This window comes from Drosophila eugracilis, unplaced genomic scaffold, assembly GCF_018153835.1.
Source record: "Drosophila eugracilis isolate 14026-0451.02 unplaced genomic scaffold, ASM1815383v1 contig_2155, whole genome shotgun sequence".
Lineage (NCBI taxonomy): Eukaryota > Metazoa > Arthropoda > Insecta > Diptera > Drosophilidae > Drosophila > Drosophila eugracilis.
The window spans coordinates 1,358,698-1,374,868 of NW_024573039.1; the positions used below are offsets into that span (position 1 = coordinate 1,358,698).

The 16,171-nt window shown below is 39.5% G+C and overlaps 1 protein-coding gene and 2 long non-coding RNA genes across 13 annotated transcripts in view; 2 read left to right on the forward strand and 1 right to left on the reverse strand.

Moving 5' to 3' along the window:
• Positions 1-16,171, reverse strand: part of LOC108105024 — a 130,393-nt gene that overhangs the window by 107,070 nt on the left and 7,152 nt on the right. The gene's annotated exons all lie outside the window — the stretch shown is intronic.
• On the forward strand, positions 1,299-2,962 carry LOC108105021 (innexin inx6). The gene is made up of 2 exons (XM_017211419.1): positions 1,299-2,076; positions 2,135-2,962. Exons 1-2 carry the CDS (start codon positions 1,402-1,404, stop codon positions 2,870-2,872), a joined length of 1,413 nt encoding a protein of 470 aa, XP_017066908.1. The 5' UTR covers positions 1,299-1,401; the 3' UTR covers positions 2,873-2,962.
• On the forward strand, positions 9,879-12,334 carry LOC108105025. 3 transcript variants are annotated; one of them, XR_001772341.1, is made up of 6 exons: positions 9,881-10,169; positions 10,317-10,509; positions 10,569-10,843; positions 10,904-11,385; positions 11,447-11,860; positions 11,928-12,334. It is a non-coding gene; the product is annotated as an uncharacterized LOC108105025 (long non-coding RNA). The 3 variants fall into 3 exon arrangements; XR_001772342.1 differs by having other exon boundaries at positions 9,879-10,169; positions 10,904-11,860; positions 11,933-12,334; XR_001772340.1 differs by having other exon boundaries at positions 10,904-11,860.

Consider the following 16,171-nt stretch of genomic DNA (forward strand, 5'->3'; position numbering starts at 1 on the left):
CGAATCATATTTCATTGTCATTCTCGTTTTATGGCCAAACAAGAATCAATGAGGGACCAGTGAGGATACAAGGGGCAGCAGCAGCTCAATCGGCAGACACGAGAAATTATAATTACAATTTGGCAAACGTTTATATATAGGATACCCGTTACGGCCAGGACTAATTAGTCTCCTGAGCGTGTTCCCTGACTCCTGATTCGAGATTCCCGATTTCTGATTATTGTAAATCTCTGCTCTGGTCACGCACAAATGAAACAATTCATAAATTTAATTTTTCGTGCCAGAATTGTGGTGGGAATAGGAGAAGGATAGCAGAAGGGGCAGCAGAGGATGGCGCTGCCTAGATGGATGGATAGATGGGGTCTGGAGATGGAACTTGGACAGTAGTAGCAGCAGTCGGAGTCGGGTGGAGTCGCCGCCCGCGCCACTCGACACGTCGCAGCCAACGAATTCCCACAATAAACATTTGCACCGGCGCGGATAACGATGATGATGATGATAATGATTATTATGTTGATGACGATGTATTTGCTGGCATGCCACCATCTACTCTATACCCCTCCCTTACCCTACTCCAATCCATCCTCCTCCACTCACTGCTGATTATGATGATAATGATGATGATGACGATGTGGGTAATGACGCTGATGACGACACACCGCTGGGAATTATTTGTATATGCAGTCATGTAGCATCGATTAATCATTTTATTATTATTGCCATTCGTTGGCGTTCCCATAGCTCGTGATCCTCATACATACGAGGAGTTTTTGAAAAGTCCCGACCGGGGTAGGACTCCTCCTAGTTGGCCCGCCACTGCTGCCATCGGTTCAGGATGGAATTGAAAACTGTTCTTCATAATCGCATCAGGGGAAATGGTGCTCAATTGATGGGTTCACAAATCAGGCCAACAAATATTCAAATTTTCAGCGATGTTTATTAATTTGGCCAGAATACGTTTTTGTTTTTTGTGTTGTTTTTTTTTTTTTAAACAATCTGTACATAATTTGGCTAGCAATTAGTTTGGGAATATTGCTTGGATACTGATTAGTTATTTATAAGTTTTAAAGTTAAAAGTTGATAGACGTTATCAAACATTTCAAGGAAAGTTTGATGGAAAATCAAACACAACTGAACTAAAAAGACTTGAATTTTGATTTTGCAAGTCTTAAGAGCTTGAACTTCAAGTGCTAAACTGAGCTACTAAGATAGCAACCCCGTAAAACCAAACCGTACAAATCCAAGAACCTGGCAACTCTGAAACCTAATCAAAAACGACATTTAAGTCATTTATTGCCACACATAAATTCGGACTGTCAAACAGAATCGAGCCAAAGTAAGCTGGAGTTTTTCAGATAATCCAAAAACCAAACCAAAACCAAATCGAAATCGAAATAAGAAATGTATGCAGCCGTCAAGCCTCTCTCGAATTATCTACGCCTAAAGACAGTGCGAATCTATGATCCAATATTCACGTTGCATTCCAAGTGCACCATCGTTATACTGCTGACTTGCACCTTTCTGTTGTCCGCGAAACAGTATTTTGGTGAGCCTATACTGTGCATCAGTACCGAGAAGAATATTGAGTATGTACAGTCCTATTGCTGGACCATGGGCACCTATATCCTGCCCACCGAAGATGATACGGATAGCTCCAATAGCTGGGATTTTCCCTTCTACTCCTCGGCCGCCACCGAAGCCTTTAATCTGACCAGCCTGCGTGCCTTGGTGGCCCACAATGAGCAATATGCCCGGGTCATTTCGATTGCAGAGGGCGTTGGGCCGGAAACGCGTGGCGTTACCAAGAGATTATATCTACGCTACTACCAGTGGGTCTTTATGATCCTGCTCTTTCAGTCCCTGCTTTTCTACTTTCCCTCGTTTCTGTGGAAGGTATGGGAGGGACAGCGCATGGAACAGCTGTGCTGTGAAGTGGGTGACGCTCTCATCCTGGAGGCCACCTATCGTAACCGCCTGCAGATGCTCACCAAGTACTTTCGCGCCCAGTTCGCTCCCATCCACTGCTGCTACTCAATCAAATACGCCTTCTGCGAGCTACTCAATCTTCTGATTAGCGTGAGTGTTATAATCATAATCCGGATTGTACAGATTATATATATAACCTCCTATATAGATATTGAACTTCTGGCTAATGGATGTGGTTTTCAATGGTTTCTGGCGCAAATACATCCACGCCCTGGCCGCCATACCCGTTTACGATTGGAATTTATGGAACCTAATGACTTCCCGTGTTTTTCCCAAAGTGGCCAAATGCGAAATGTTCGTTTACGGCCCTAGCGGCACTCCCAATGTCCTGGACATCCTCTGCGTTCTGCCACTAAACATTCTAAACGAAAAGATCTTCGCTGTTCTTTACGTATGGTTTCTATTCATCGCAATGCTGGCGACCATCAATATCTTCTATCGGCTATTGCTTTTCTGTTGCCCCGAGTTACGACTTCAGCTGCTCCGCACCCATTTGCGCGGAATGCCCAAGACGCAAGTGCGCGAAGTTCTTAACAACGTTGGCTATGGCGATTGGTTCGTGCTCATGTGCGTGAGCATCAATGTGAACCCATCGCTTTTCCGGGATCTTCTCGAGCAGCTCTATGTTAATCAGAAGCAGGGACCCTCTATGAAACCTATGAACGCGGATATTAAACGTCATTCGCTGCAATCACAGACCAGAGTTGAAAGGAATACCAGTCGCAATTGTAGCATTGGTCTTGATCCAATGGTCGATCGTCATTCGATTGGCATGGCCAGCAATCGAATGGAAGCGGTACCCCCGACGGCCCCGACTCTTAATTTAATGGCACCCAATGACGAGATAATCAGTATGGATCGCTACTTCCTTGAGAGCCATGCCTAGGATCTGGATATCTCTCTACTTTTCAGATGTAATACCAAATAGCGAAGTATCTAACTTACTATTATAGACTAATAAATGGCTCCTAGGAGATCATTAGGATCATGTTTCATTATAATCATCTTTAATAAGAAGTGTCCCTCCTATCGCACTGCTACTAAGATCACACCCGTATCATTTATCAAGCGTTTCCCCTCCCCGCACTCTCGACTGATTTTCCACTTTAGAAGCTTTATCAGTTTTGCAAATAAGTGAATTGCATAAGAATGCAAATAAAATGCACTAATCAAAATGACAGCGGGGTAAATACTAAATACCAGCAGGCATAACAAAAACTTTAACAAACTTACAAAAGTTAAACAAGCCGAGTGTACGAAGGGGAGCCGGAGGTGTTTTGATGGGGATGAGTGAGGGGGAGGGGATAGATGTACCGTTCGCTCTCGCTGAGAGATGATGACGATGATTGCAAAACTCTTCTCTTCCGCTGGTTAAGCTTTTGTCTGTCTGCCAACAGGTAAAACTAACAACAACAAAGCGAAAGTGAGGAAGAGAACAGGAGACAGTGTTGTCGCTTACAAAAATCAGCCGAAATACGCGAGTTAAATAAATCCAAATGGCAAATGACAAGCTAAATAATGGAAAATAAAAATGAATTTACAAAATCCTTAATAAAAAAAAGCATTATACTCGGAAATAAAAGGTATTTCGTCAAAGAAAAAGCTTATTAGATAAGCTACCTAAGGCCTACATAATAGTCACATCCGGCTACAAAATGGCTTAACTATCTGCACAGGCAGCAACAGGAAGAGAGGGTTGAGTAGACAAGGCGGAAGGAGAGGCGACGACAACGCAAATGGCGGCAATTACATGCAGCTACAGCATCAACAATAACATAACAACAGCAAAGAGAGAAAAGGATAGACAGAGGCAGAAAAAGCGAGAGCTACAGAGAGAGATAGAGACCAGGAGAGCAAAAGAAAGACGCGGGCAAAGTCAACATCACTTTGTCTGAGGCGGCCAAAGCGCGAACGAGCGAGCGAGAGGGGGTGTTGTGTGAGGAAGACAGGCGGGCGGCGTGGGTAAAAGCGTAAAATAAACAAAGTTAATTTTAATTAAAAACCGCAGGAAACCGAAAAAACAACAAAATGCTAAATAAGATGGGCGTGAACGAAGTGACTGAGCAGCGAAGCCGATGACGATGACGATGATGACGCCGAAGGAAGTGGGCAAGGAAGTCTTGCATATGCAATAGCGATAAAGAAGAAGGGAAAAAAAACGATAACGCGAAAAATGGAAGTAAAAGCGAAAGATCAGTGATGCCAACAGGCAACGTAGGACGCAGTAGACGAAAACAGCTAAAATATATGAAAAATATAGAGTAATAAGATGAGATTTGTAATCTATTTGAAATCTATGAAAAACTTAAAACCTCTTAACTTTATAAATCTAATCTGCATTTTTAAAATAATACAGCTCTATCAGACAATCGTGAAAATGACAACACTGACAAAAGGATAGAAAGTCTGGCGTAGGAAATATGCCTCCAGCTGAAATGTAGGCTGAAACATAACATATTCCTTTGCTGCTCACACTTCTTTCTTTCTTTCTCCATTCCCTATCCCACCGCCGCCAACGGAATCCACAGACACCAATGGATAACTGTAACTGTAACTGTAACAAAGACACATGTAAACAATTCCGTTTGTCTTCTCAACGCTGTTCCTGCCTAGTTTTAATTATACCAAGCAAAAACTTTGCCCGCACTTTGCCTACACCACTCACACAGCAGCAGCAGCGGCAGCAGCACTACCACGAAAGTTTTTGAAGTGAGCAACGGTAAACGATTTTTAGCTAACCACAATTCCCAATCCACATGGAAATTACTGAGCCGCCTCACACACCACCATCAGCAACCTTCTTTTTCTGTTTTCAAAGGAAACTCCTCGAAGTGATTTTGAAGGAATAGAATAGCTAATAAAACAGCGATTGAGAGATGCCAAAATGATGAAAACTTTTTGGAAAACTACTCAGCAGATCGCTCTTAATGTTAGGAAATATTTGTTAGAAAATTCATTCATACTCCTAATCAATAGCATTTTCTTTGACAAAGTTTCCTTCCTGTCTAGCTATTTCTAAGATAACTTATAATTTATATTCATCTTAAGCTTTATCTTAACTTTATGTTTAAATTTTAAAGATTTAAGCTAACGTTGGAAATCATCAAACGATGGAAAACAGCTTTCTTGTATTTTCCAAATACATCACTAAAATTTGATTTGCTTGTTAATCAACTGCCACCCTTTCTTTTTGAGACCAAATAGATAAACAAGTTAACAGAGCTAACCACCTCGCCCAAGCAACGTCTCTACCATCTGAACTGTCACCTTGGTAACCCCAGATGGATGCTTTTCAATGGCGAAGGACGAACAAAGAAAATTTCAAATAAATTAACAAGTTAATTGAGTTTCGTGTTTAGGCAGCGAACGAAAGCGATCCCAACCAGACGGGACCCGCCGAGAGAGAACTCAGACTAAACCTTATGGCCAATAATCGAGAGTTGTCGCCAGGCGGTGGTGGCTGTGGCTTTGACTGTGGGCTGCTACGCCCCCACAACTGCGGTCCAAATATAGTATTCACACTGAAAATAACCAGCCTAAAATTCTTTAAAGTTTTTTCAATCATTCAGATTATAATTAAAATTTTTTTTTTTTTAATAAGAGCTTAATTATTATCCCTGGATCATAAATATATTTTGACTTTCATATCGTAAAATGGCATTTCACATTCCCTAAAAATTTCAAAATAGTTTCGACTCAAGTAGGCCTTGGATTTTATTTTCTTATAAGGTTTGTTCAGTCTCAGGAAAAGTTAGTTTACCTCCCAACCCCGTCGAGTAAAGACCTAATTCGGTAGTGGAAAAAAAAAAAAAAAAAAAATATAAAAGAAAAAAAGTTCATTTCGTATATCGAAATCGGGAATTTCCAATCGGTTTCGGGTCGATTTGGCAGCCTTGCCTTTTCCGAGTGTCTCAGTTCGTTACTTCCAAATACCGCGGTTCGGTTGCAAAACAAGAAAGTAAAAATGTATTTCGCCTTTTCGGTCTCAAAACCAAAATTTAGAAGTGAAAAGTGAAGTGAAGTGAATAATAAGCCAATACATTAACATGATATATCTGCCAAAGTAGGCGGAGTTAAATTAGTTCATATCCAAAGGGCACAACCTTGTAAATTTCTATTTCAGCCACAAGAACTAACAAACTGCCAAAAAGTGTAAAATCCTATCAAAAAAGTATAGAAAACGACGAATCACTAACGGGTTCTCTCTATTTGCTTATTATATTTATATGAAAATGAATCTGAAAGAAACTACCAGCAGACGACTATACCCCATGGGAATTGAAATGTTCGGATTATTGAAAGACCATAAAATCGAAGACTAGAGAAGCTGGAATGCTGAGGAACAAACGATAGGATCAAAGCATACAAAACCCAATCTTCACGGCTGCATCCAGGAATTACAGTGGTGGGTGTACCCCAAAACCGAAGATCTGTGTTAAGTTAGAACTTGGGATAGTTCATGGGTTCTGAGGTACTCTCGCTAACTGCAATCCTGGATGCAACTGCTCTTGCTGGTGTCCAAGAGTTGCATTTTACTAAATTGCAGTTCCAGGATTGAACATTAATGGGTGGCTCTGATGGCAGTTTGGATGCATTCCTGGGATATAGAAAACCTGTCTGGATTTTAAAGGGGACAGGCTCTGACTTGCTCAATCCGAGACAACATGGCTGAATTACCTACTAATGTGATCCAAATCTTCTTTATGGGAAAGTCATCTGAGCTGCGAGGGAGTATCCGTCATTCGGGACGTACAAGTTGGCCCCGGACGAGAAGCTATTGTTCTGTGGGGACTTCAGAAAGTTAGACTTAGATCAAATCGAAGATTGAAGACGGTGGAATGCGTAGAAACATCCAATTAGTCTGAAGGAGTAGAAGCATTCAGAGTCAGAAAAGGGAAGTTTTTACCTTCTTTTCTATTTTACTTTCCTTTAAAACATTTTATTTGAAAAATAAGTAAACGAAATTGTAGTCACTGAATATTAAAATCTACCATATTTAATAGCTTGTATATATTAAAGTAGAAAATGCGCTTAGTGGCTCTGTTGAAGAATAGATCGGTCATTAAGCATTATTGTATTATTGTCAAATCGCACCTAGTTAAATGCTTATCATTGTATTGTTGTTCTAATCGTAGCAAGATAAATGCACATCATTGTTTTGTTTTTCGTCTCCCAAGCTTGAAGCTCACACGCATAGACGAAATTGCAGTAAATTTGCATTAGTATTGCAGTATCACGCGTTTTTCTGCATTATCTTTTCTGCACGTTTTTTCGGCTTTTATCATACATTTTGACTCGATCGCAACAACCGCTTGTAATTTGCCCTCTTAATAAATAGTTAATAATCGATCGCAACGGCTTGTAATTTGCCCCGCTTAATAAATAGTTAATAATCGATCGCAACCGCTTGTAACTTGCCCCGCTTATATATATAGTTTTGGACTCGCTTGCAACCGCTTGCAACCTGCACCGCTTAATATATATAGGTTTTGACTCGTTCGCAATCGTTCGCAATCGTTCGCAACCGCTCGCACCTTACCCCGCTTAACAAATTGTAAACCCGCTTATAATTAAGAAATAAACTCGAATCCTAGAAAAAAGAGATACAGTCCACTTAATTCGCCAACATAACAAATTTTTGGTCCTTCGAGCCGGATCTTCTGCGTTTGAATTCGAGTTTATTTGTGAATAATAGAAGACAAACTAGCCGCATCGGGCAATTCAACAACGTCGTGCCTGCAAGGGGCAAATAACTCGTACCCTTAACAGTGCTTTGGAGTTTTCTCAGGAATGTGATAAATTTTGACTCGCTCGCAACTTGCCCCGCTTAATATATAGTTTTTGGACTCGCTCGCAACCGCTTGCAACCTGCCCCGCTTAATATATACAGTGGATCCAAGCTTATTTCGTGCAAGAAAAAAACGAATTTTTAATTTGATACTGCTACTAAACCAGCAGAGATATCAAAAACGCAGTAATGTTAAGAATGTCGCATATTAATAAAATAATAACAAAAGTTTTTACTAATTTAAAAAACAAAAGAATTTTTTATACAAAAACTAAAAAATAGGGCAACTCCGACGCACAAGCAAGCACTTTAACAGCTAATAACTCTAAACTAGGACTTTTAAATCCATTTTTTTTTCTTAATACTAGTAAAAATATATTAACAAAAGCATATTTTATATTTATAAGTTTTCGAGGCTGGGGGCACCCAAAAATTATGTATTATCGAGGATTTTCCTTCACTTTTGGGACAATACGTCTCTCATCCTGGTCATTAAAAATTTTGTTCGGTGCATTACCGCCCCTTTCTGCCACCCGATTTTCGCAAAAAAGCGTTTGGGTTATGTATGGGTTTGTACTAGGGCTTGAGGCAACCATTTCCTGGGTTTTCCCATCCTTAAAATGTTTAAGGACTAATTCGCTTTGCTCAATAACTATTGACTATTATTCGTGGCGCCATAGTTTGAAAATCCTCGTTAATCCGTAATTTTTGGGTGCCCCCAGCCTCGAAAACTTATAAATATGCTTTTGTTAATATATTTTTACTAGTATTAAGAAAAAACAAGAGGAAACGCTATAGTCGAGTGCCGCGACTATAAGATACCCGTTACTGTTTTACAAAATTTTAAAATATTATTTTGCTAGTGGAAATTCACAATGCTCCACCTATTGTCAGAGGAAGTATGTTTAGTATGCTTACAGTGACGTCACTACCCATGTGAGGCGTTATAACTTAATTTCTTTATAAATAGCGAAATAATGTTCTGATTTGAAAAATCTTTGGTAAACCGATAGATATTAACAGAAATAAGTTACACAAGGTCAAACGAAGGCATTCATAATAATATTATAGACTCCACAGTTTTCCGCGGTTTGTGGGCGTTAGAGTGGGCGTGGCCGGATGCAACTTCGTGGCAAGTTGCAGAGGCATCTCCTAAATACGTGTTCCTAAGCAAAATTGTGTAGCTTTTATAGTTTTTGAGATTTTTGCATTTTTGGTTTTTCGGGTTTTGTGGGCGTTTGAGTGGGCGTGGCGTGATCGGAAAAAAACAATTCGCTTTGAGATCATCATAGAAACATACATGCTTAATCCGAACTTTCTATCTCTTATAGTTACCGAGATATCAGGTTTTCTAGTGGTAGTACCACTATAAGATGCGCTGCCATCTAAAGATTATACTTTCTGAATTTCAACTTTCTATCTGCAATAGTTCCTGAGATTTCAGCAATTTTAGTTTTTGCGATTTGTGGGCGTTAGAGTGGGCGTGGGCAGGATGCTGTAATAAACTTGCGCTGTCCCGGGACTTCAAGAATCTTCATGCATAATCTCAACTTTGTATCTGCTATAGTTCCTGAGATCTCAGCGTTCATACGGACGGACGGACGGACAGACGGACATGGGCTCAATCGACTTCGCTATTGATCCTGATCAAGAATATATATACTTTATAGGGCCGCAAAAGCTTCCTTCTATCTGTTACATACTTTTCAACGAATCTAGTATACCCTTTTACTCTACGAGTAACATGGATAATGAGTTTCCCCTTCTGGAAAATTCCTCTGCTGTTAACGTTCCTACATGTAAATGCATTATTATTAACGGGTATAAAAATGGATTTAAAAGTCCTAGTTTAGAGTTATTAACCGTTAAAGTGCTTGCACGATATAAGCTTGTGCGTCGGAGTTGCCCTATTTTTTAGTTTTTGTATGAAAAATTCTTTTGTTTTTTAAATTAGTAAAAACTTTTGTTATTATTTTATTAATATGCGACATTCTTAACATTACTGCGTTTAAATTTTTTTGATATCTCTGCTGGTTTAGTAGCAGTATCAAATTAAAAAATTTGATTTTTCTTGCACGAAATAAGCTTGGATCCACTGTAGTTTTTGTACTCGCTCGCCCCGCTTAACATTTTGTAAACCCGCTTATAATTAAGAAATAAACTGGAATCCTAGAAAAAAGAAATACAGTCCACTTAATTCGCCAACAGGCTCCAAAAAGGCTTAAAATGTAATGAAGGTCTTTAAATAAAAATATCACTTAAATTGAAATATACTAATTTTTCCAAAAAATATACCAGAAACTGTGCGCCGTTCTATGCGATTCTCAAAAGTTGTACATAAGCAGTGCCCACTTTCAGTATTAAAAAAAGTGGAAAAAATTTTAGTGACCATTTGGTAAGTGTCTTAAAGTGAATTTTGCCTTTAAATGAAGTGAATTAATGCCATTTTTGGATTGAATATTTGTGTACTCCTGGTAAGTAAAATGTGTCTTAATAATAAAGAAGGCATTTAATTTGAATTTTATTTTTAGCATTCAATTAGCTGAAGGACTGAGTGGTACCCCCAAAAACCGAACAACCCACCGCTTATTATTATTCCAAGTTAGAACTTGGAGTAGTTCATGGGTTCCTAAGTGCATTCGCTGAAGTGCAGTTCCTGGATGCAACTGCTCCTACTGGAGCAACAGCCCTAGCGTCCAGGAGTTGCTTTTTGGACCTTACAAGAAGGGGAAAGTGTATGCATTCAACGAATGATTACTGACAGTTTCCCTGAACTTGTTCCTTTCGTTCACAGAAACAGAGCAACAAGACAAGGAGGCCGAAGGCGGAGAACTGATTTACAGCAAGGCTACCTTATTGAAAGTCTCCCCTTTATTCGCATTCTTGAATCTTCATGAATTCGAAGATTGAAGCTTTCAAAACCCAATAACCTGGATTAATTCTTCGGCTTAGAAGTACATTCGTTGATTTTAGCAACTGAATCCAGGAGCTGGATTTCAGGATATGCGCTTTGAAGAACAATATCTTCTGATAACATGGATTTACTTCTTACGGATCCTTTCAAAAAGGGTAAAGAATCCATAATTTTCTTATTGAACAACTAAATACTGGAATTTATTTTACTTATAGGAAAATGAATCTTAAGGAAGGACACTGTGATGTTTATAGAAGCCAATTCTGAGTCTCCGGATCTATGCTTTGTCATCGTAAGGAGCTCGTCTATCTCATCGCTTAACACCGTTGTGATGGTCTCATCCATGAACTTTCCTAAGACGGATCTAAGAGAAGCTATTCCCGGAATTGCCCTAGTAACGATCGGATTTATGAATTTCCATCAAATCGAGTATTGGATTGGATTGTATGCTGAGATACGAACGAATGAAACCAAGTAATTTATAGACTTCCGTGCTCATGGATGGTGAAAATTATGTACTTGATTATACCATCGGTTGGAGGAGGAGTGGAGGATGTGTGCTTTACCACATTTCAGCGATGATTTTTCTTTACAAAGGATGTGCGTTCAATTTACTGTAAAAGGATCAACTGATCTTGCTGGAGCAACAGCCTTAGCGTCCAGGAGTTGCCTTTTGGACCTTACAAGAAGGGAAAGTGTATGCATTCAACGAATGATTACTGACAGTTTCCCTGAACTTGTTCTTTTTTTTTTTAAAGAAAAGTGTAACAAGGGGTTGAGGTTGAGAACTGATATACTGCACGTCTACCTTATTGAAAGACTGCCCCACCAACGACTTCATTGTATCGAATATTGGAGAGGGTGGTAGGCTGAGGCGCAAATAAATAAGAGGATCATCCAATTAGTCTGAAGGAGAAGAATTTGAATAGTTGCTGCAAGCAAATGATCTATCTGGAGTACATTGGACACTGATGGCAGTGGACAGGGAAAGATCTATCACTTCCACTGTCACAATGGCTACTAATGCGATCCAAATCATTGTCTTGGAAAAGTTATCTAAGCAGGGAGACGGAAAAGTTGGCTATTGTTCTTCTGTGGGGACTGCCAAAAGTTGGATCCTTCGGAGGAAGTGCTACTGATGCTGGTTTCCAGGGATTAATCGGAAGCCAAAGGTAAGCTTTTACCATAACAAAGGTAAAAAAAATATGATTTTTGTATTGAACGATTTATTTATGACAGTTTAGGCATTGCTTCCAATTTCTATGGTCTGGATTATTGGAATTACATCAAATCGAAGATTAGTCTGAAGGAGTAAATGCATTCACAGCTGCATCCAGGGATTACATCGGCGGGTGCACACCCAAACCCTGGCTCTGTTTTAAGTTAGAACTTTAACTTACATATGTAGTCTTGGATGCACCTGCTCCATCGCCCAGGACTTCTGCTTCAGTGTGTGCCTTTTCAAGGCCAATACCTTCTGTTAACTGAACTTAACCATGGACTTTCCTCTCTCGGACTGGACAAAGAGGGGACGAACTCACGAACTTCTTCAATAAGAAAAACTTGGCTAACTTTACTCTGAATTTCTAATAAATATGGACTCGTAATTATGTTTTTCAAATTAAAAGTGTATTGAACAAACTGCATTTTCTGTATATTTCTACTGATAAAAACTAAAATCCATTGAAGAAAACATTAAAGTTTCGAAAAGTTTTAAAAGCAGTATTTTAAAGTGTAGATATACCCGCCGTATATGCGATATATATTGAATGGCAAATCGATGAAGAAGCTAGTAAATTGAGTGATTTTAGTAATTCATGTTCTCAGAGAGCTCCAGGAAGAAGCTGTTCGTTTGACGGCAGCTGTATTCCTTTCACACCGCCCACCTCCTTACCACCAGTCCTTCTTGTTGATGGTGTCGAGTGCGTTGCGGTTTGTCAGGTGCGTTAAACTGTGCGGTTACCGTTGCGGTCGCCGCCGGTTATTAAGAATTAACAATTAATGCTAAATCAATAAGCAAACACAACATATTTTGAATGGACTTTGGCATCAGAGGCCAAAGCGACAATGTCATTTATATGCTAATTACACTAGCCCAAGGTGCTGGATACCACCTACTCTACCTTAGATACCTTTTACTTTTCCCAAGTTCCCAGCAGTTCCATCAACGCTCTTGATATATGAATTAATTAAACTTTTTCGCCTGGCCACGAAATTGGCGAAAAAGCACGACCACAGGCGGCCAGAAGCCAGAAGCCAAGCGCAGAAAATGCAATCCCATTTCGAGTACCTCATCCTGGTCCTGGTCAGACTCAGACAACCCATGTCCATGGGTATGGCCTATGTTCAGGGTGATAGCGAGAGAGGGGGGAGGCGATGGGTTTGTGGGCCCAACGACATGTGCAACAAAATCATTTTTCAATTACATTTTCGGGTTTTCGTGTGTGCGGTGGTCCTGGTTTTTGGTCCTTTAAAAAGGCGACCATGAGACCACATGCCAGGTCAATGGAAGGGGGGGATGGAGAAGGATTCCCGTGGTTTTCACCAAAAAGTGGCAGAAGGACAAGTGCTAAGTGGGCGGCTGGCTGCAGCACCATTCGATTGTTGCATATTGAAAAATTTGCTGCAAAATTGATTCTACGGCATTTTTGCGGATGCGGATGCAAATGCAAAGCATTTTGAATGGCCATATTGATCACATGACCAAAAGTAGCAGCAGTAGCAGGAAGCATAGGTGAGAGGTCACAAAATTTATAGGAGGAAATGGTTTGAAAATAATAATAATATTTGGAAAATTGTATACAAAGGCATTCTACAACAGCAGCTAGTCTCTAGTCACTAAACGAGTAATTTTTAATATATTTTAATTTTTGATTTTCTTATTACTTTTCCAACTTAAGAGCTTAAGTTTAAAAAGCATTTAAATACATTTTTATAGTAATTAATTTTAGTTAATTAATTTGCAAAAACCAAAACAGAAATTTCTATCATCATTGGACTGTGATTGTGGTTTTTCCCCCCACTGATAGTAATTTCATTTTCCAGCTGTGCCAGCAGCTTTGCTGCCCAATCTTTGATAACAATTTCAAAATGGGTTTGTTGACTTGGATACTTATTGCTTTGGAAATAGCAAAATCACAAATCAGATGCCGAAACCATCGAAGGACTGCAAAAGCTCGAAATGCGATCATAGAGTGCTAACTATATTTATTGATGTTAAAAACAATCTTTAATGGACTTTCATTGTTTATATCTTTTACTGTGCTAATCAATATTAAAATAATTATTTTGCCAAACAGAAATTACCTAATTGACAGCGCAACTTTTGCCAGAAGCGCACAAAGCTCGTGAGGTAGAGCATTTACCAAACAGAAATACAAGAAAACGTGCACATACAGTGGCTCGCAGCAAGCCTTGTCAAGTTTAAGGCTATCTAGTATTATACAAATGTGGTGATTACGCCAGCCCAAGCATCAAACATAAATTTTATGGAGCATTCGTGAGAAAACTTGGATCAGGTTGTTCATAAGAGAAAGACTTCCATATTGATATTGGAAAGCAAAGAAAATCCACCAGAAATATGGTTTCAATGGAACTAATCTGACGAACTCTTGAGCTTCTTCGATTGACAATACTTAACTCCTTTTTGAATTCGAATAAAAATGGTTTCAAAAATATATAAAATCACAAAATTCAGTTATCATTCATAAGATCTTGCCGATATTGTTGGATATTGAAGAGAAAAAGGTTTTCAAAGCATTGGCCATCACCACGAAGGTCACTAAAAATCAGTAATCTGATTTCATTCTCCTTACAAGTGAGAAAAAACCTTAGCTTTTCTGTATTTTCATTCAACTGATTAGGAATGTAGATCGATCTTACATCGGGAAATCTTGCCATCTAGAAAAATATGAATTAAAAAATTGAGTTCTAGTAACCACAAATCTGGCTCGGAAATAAAACAAGGTTTATTAGCTACATTCTCATATTTCTAGACTCACTGAGGAAAATATATCTAAGTTCTGAGAAAAAAGCCATTACAAAACTTAGAACTTATAGTTTGGCTTGACATTTCAATGTAATATTTCAAAAATAAATAAGAATTCTACCGCAAAATCTAAAAAGATCTCCCACAAGTTATACAGCACATCAGAAATAGCCTTGAATTGCACTAATTAGTGACTTAAAGCGATTCAGTTGGCCATATTTCCATGAAGATTTCGACAAGGAGATTGTCCGTTTTGGCTAAATGCCGGACTGCGAAACAGCGGTAAACACAGTGCTGATGCAATTGCATTACTCGTACCACCTACCTCTCCATCACTCCCGTTTTTGCCTTTTCAACGTCCAGGTGGAGGAGCATTCCCTAAGCACACACATCCACACCAACCAACCACCCAAACCCATTGGCGGCGTGGTCATCATCCGTACCGTTTTAATCAATTATAATTGCTAGAATTTTTGATTAGTTGGCACCTGCCTCAATCATCTGCAACGTCCGAAATGGTCGGAATCGTTTTGGTCAACCGTCACACACACACACACACACACACGGATGTAGATTTTGGGCCTCCCGTTTCTGATTCGGATTTGGATTCGGATTTTGGTCTGTGAATGTGTGGATGTGTTGTTGTTCGGTTTTAGGGAGAAGAGAAGGTGGTTCTTCCATGGACGGTGGCTTTTAATACCGACACAAATTTTGTGGGAAAAGGGAGAGGGGAGGGGAGAGACGGCTGGCAAACATTTTACGTAATTGCGCACATATTTAAATTGCGTCCCATATTGCACAATACATCAAATTATGGCCCAAAGTAAAGTAAATCTGACAGACATGGACACACGGACAGAAGGGCGGCCGGAGACCTAAGGCCAGTTAATAAGTAAGCTGGACCATTTATATCCGCCTGTCCAAGTCTATTCCCTTCTCTCTCTCTTTCTCTAAATGTATCTCGATTTCTATCTCTGTTACTATCTCTCTCATATGCATTTTGCATGAGATTTTTCGGTGCGGAATATTCTACACACAGAACCAAACCAAAACCAAACACGAACTGCACTGTAATTTATTTAGATTGTCTTGGCAAATATTTATGCACATCGTTTCATTGATTTATAAATCAATTGCAATCACTGAAGGGAAGGGGTATTACCACCATTTTCTAACCGTAATTAATAAAGACAAATTACCTGAAAGCGATTTTGGATTACCAAAATGTCGAAAACTTTGTGGCATTGCAAAACTTTCAAATAGAGAGATCTCCCATGATGCCAGTCAGGACGACGACACTTGCCCAGTTCAAAGCTAATCCTTTGCCTTGACTGGCGATCTGGATTAGTTTTGAATTGCCTTTGCCTTGGCCATTCCCATTGCCATAGCCGCCCGCCCGCTTCTCGCATTAAGGAGCATTATGCTTCTTGGCCTGTTCCCATACTTGGTTCACAACTAACTCCCCCTTCTGGTCATATCGTTAGCCATGGCTGGT